The 3262-nt window shown below is 38.2% G+C and overlaps 1 protein-coding gene across 1 annotated transcript; it reads left to right on the forward strand.

Moving 5' to 3' along the window:
- Positions 1-418: 418 nt before the first annotated feature.
- Positions 419-2890, forward strand: LOC139877359 (G-type lectin S-receptor-like serine/threonine-protein kinase LECRK3). Its single transcript, XM_071864780.1, has one exon. It carries the CDS (start codon positions 786-788, stop codon positions 2811-2813), a length of 2028 nt encoding a protein of 675 aa, XP_071720881.1. The 5' UTR covers positions 419-785; the 3' UTR covers positions 2814-2890.
- Positions 2891-3262: the final 372 nt, after the last annotated feature.

Here is a 3262-nt window from a genome sequence, read left to right on the forward strand (position 1 = left end):
TAGTCAACCACTCTATACCTGTAGTTTACCAAAATGATGGTCGACCCAATTGTATATATTGTCAATTTTTTATATAAAAAAAAATGTATTTTGTCCGAAAACTTTGAAAAAAAGTGTATTTTGAAGTTAATAATATATTCAAATTACATAGGTCGACACTTCAAGAATTTTTTAATTAATGCATATATAATACTCTGTATTTATATTTATAATCAGTCTCTGTTGTTACAGGTAAGAAATTTTTAATTAATGTTATTTTAGTACCTCCGTGTGGAAATTTCCTTGGATCATAAAGTTTGACAGGACTCACAAAAGTCCTTCACTTAACCACTAACATTTCTTGTTTTAATTAGCTTCAATGTTTCTTGTGTACGTTCACATCATTTTAGCATTTTTCAATGTTCAGTGTCCCAAAAATTTCAACTGTGTATTACATTCTTTTAACTATTTTTCTACCATTTTCAACTCTAGCTCAACAATCAAATGGTTCTGTACCAGTTGGTTCATCTCTCACAGCAACAGATGATGCTACTAGACCATGGATCTCATCATCAGGTGATTTCGCCTTTGGGTTCCAACGAATTCAGGCAAAAGATATATTTGTGTTGTCCGTATGGTATGATAAGATACCCAACAAGACCATTATCTGGTATCCGCAAGGAAATCCAACCGTGCCCAGAGGATCGAAAATTGAGCTAAACGAGCGTGGGCTCGTACTCACTAATCTTCAGGGTCGAGAGGTATGGACTTCCGGATCGTTCTCCAATAATGTTTCATACGGTGTCATGAATGATACGGGTAACTTTGTGATCGTTGGTAGCGGCTCTAACATGATATGGGAGAGTTTTAATTTTCCGGCAGACACCTTGTTGCCTACTCAGATTATGTCGAGAGGCGGAGTGATTAATTCAAAAATGAGCGAAACAAATTTCACCAGTGGAAGATTTCAGCTACGCATGCTACAAGACGGAAATCTTGTTCTTAATTCTCGAGATGTACTTTCGAATTTTGCCTATAAGGCTTATTATTCGAGTAATACAATAGACGTTTCCAATTCAACGAATGCTGGTGACCAATTGATCTTTGATGTAACAGGTTACATGTATATATTGAAAAGAAATGGCCAAAGATTTGTTCTTACTCCGAGAGAAACACTCCCGTCGGGTGATTATTATCACCGAGCTACACTTTCTTTTGATGGGGTTTTTACTCAATACTATTATCCCAAAAATTTCACTAGCAACACAAGTTGGAGTGTTTCGTGGTTGGAGCCTGAAAACATATGTGGTGATATCATCGGACTCGAAGGTAGTGGGGCTTGTGGGTTTAACAATGTTTGTAGCCTTGACGGTGCTAGACGGCCAAAGTGTGAATGCCCACCAGGGTTATCGTTGTTAGATCCTAACGATCCGTATGGCGACTGCAAGCTAAACTTTACTACAACGTGCGATGATGATGTGTCAAGTTATAATGGAGAGCTTGATTTTGTGGAACTCAATAAAACTGATTGGCCGCGATCCGACTATGTACACTTGGATTCAACTAATGAGCAAGAGTGCAAAGATTCATGCTTGAATGATTGTTTATGTGCAGTGGCGGTCCATGATGGTAACGATTGTTGGAAAAAGAAGCTTCCTCTCTCTAATGGATGGATGAACGAGTCACTTAATACGAAAGCATTTTTAAAGTTCGCGAAAGGGGATCTTCCTCGTCATAGCCCCCCTCGATTTCCGAGAAAGAAGAATGACCAAACAACTTTGATAACGACAGGAGCAGCTCTCTTAGGTAGTTCTGTTTTTGTAAATGCCATATTACTAGTCGTAATTTGTCTTGGTTTATTTCTAAACTACCATAAGATGGCGAGAACTCGTAACCTAGGTGATAATGTTGCCGAAACCAATCTGGTTTATTTTACGTATAAAGAACTTGTTCAAGCTACTAATGAGTTCACAGATGAACTTGGAAGGGGGTCTTTTGGAATAGTTTATAAAGGGCTTATCAGAACTAATAGTGTGGCAGTTAAAAAGTTGAATACTAGACTAGTTGAAGATGGTGAGAAGGAATTTAAAACTGAGGTCGGGGATATTTCGAGGACGCATCACAAAAATTTGGTGCAACTTCTTGGCTACTGTGACGAAGGTGATCAACGGCTTTTAGTTTATGAGTACATGAGTAATGGCACTCTGGCTAGTTTTCTATTTGAAAACAATAAACCGTCTTGGAACCAAAGGAGCCATATAGCATTGGGCATTGCAAAGGGACTCTGGTACCTTCATGAAGAGTGCACCACACAAATCATCCACTGTGACATAAAGCCGCAAAATGTACTTCTTGATGATTACTATAATCCCCGAATTTCAGATTTTGGGTTAGCCAAGCTTTTGAAGATGAATCAAAGTCGAACAAATACAGGAATAAGAGGAACAAAAGGTTATGTGGCTCCTGAATGGTTTAGGAACACTGCGGTAACCACAAAGGTGGATGTCTATAGTTTTGGTGTGTTGCTACTTGAGATCATTTCATGCCGAAAGAGCCTAGAGGAATCTGAAAGTGGTAACGAGTGTGGACCGGTCTTGACTGATTGGGCATGGGATTGCTACCAAGAGAGAACTTTGGATGTATTTGTTGCGAATGATTTAGAGGCCTTAGCTGACTACAAGAACCTAAAAACATTCATCATGGTTGGTCTCTGGTGCATACAAGAAAATCCGTCTCTGAGACCGATCATGAGGACGGTTGTTCAGATGCTTGAAGGAGTTGTTGAAGTCAGTGAGCCTCCATGCCCATTTCCTTTATCTACTACCTCAATCTGAACTTGTAATTTCTTCTTTGCCATTTTATAATAACTCTACCCTTATAGCATAATTATCTAAAGCTCAAAGTTTATATGTACCCAATAAAAGCATTTAAATATGCAATTAGATTGCGTAGATGAAAGCACATGTCCGTTCTTAGATAATCTCAACAATATTTAAAATAAAATGTATCTTTTTTTTGGCAAAAATAACAATTACTATATAAACGGAATCTTCATCGAATCGAATAATGAAGATCCTAAACCAATACAAAGTACAAAGCTCGAAACAAATATGTAACGACCCGAGTGAAACCGTTATTGACGGCGCCGTTAACTTAGGTCCCGTTGCGTGGTCGTAGTCCCTATATGAGACTCGTTTGACCAAAATTATGTCGCATTCATTTGAAAAGTACAAGACTTGCAAGTTTAGTTTACAAAACCGTTCGACAACAAGTCTAAGTTTAC

This window comes from Rutidosis leptorrhynchoides, chromosome 11 (genome assembly GCF_046630445.1).
Source record: "Rutidosis leptorrhynchoides isolate AG116_Rl617_1_P2 chromosome 11, CSIRO_AGI_Rlap_v1, whole genome shotgun sequence".
NCBI classification, from domain to species: Eukaryota; Viridiplantae; Streptophyta; class Magnoliopsida; order Asterales; family Asteraceae; genus Rutidosis; species Rutidosis leptorrhynchoides.

What these genes read in the sequence shown, in the direction of transcription:
- LOC139877359 (XM_071864780.1), top strand. Translation starts at nt 786, where the DNA reads ATGAATGATACGGGTAACTTTGTGATCGTTGGTAGCGGCTCTAACATG.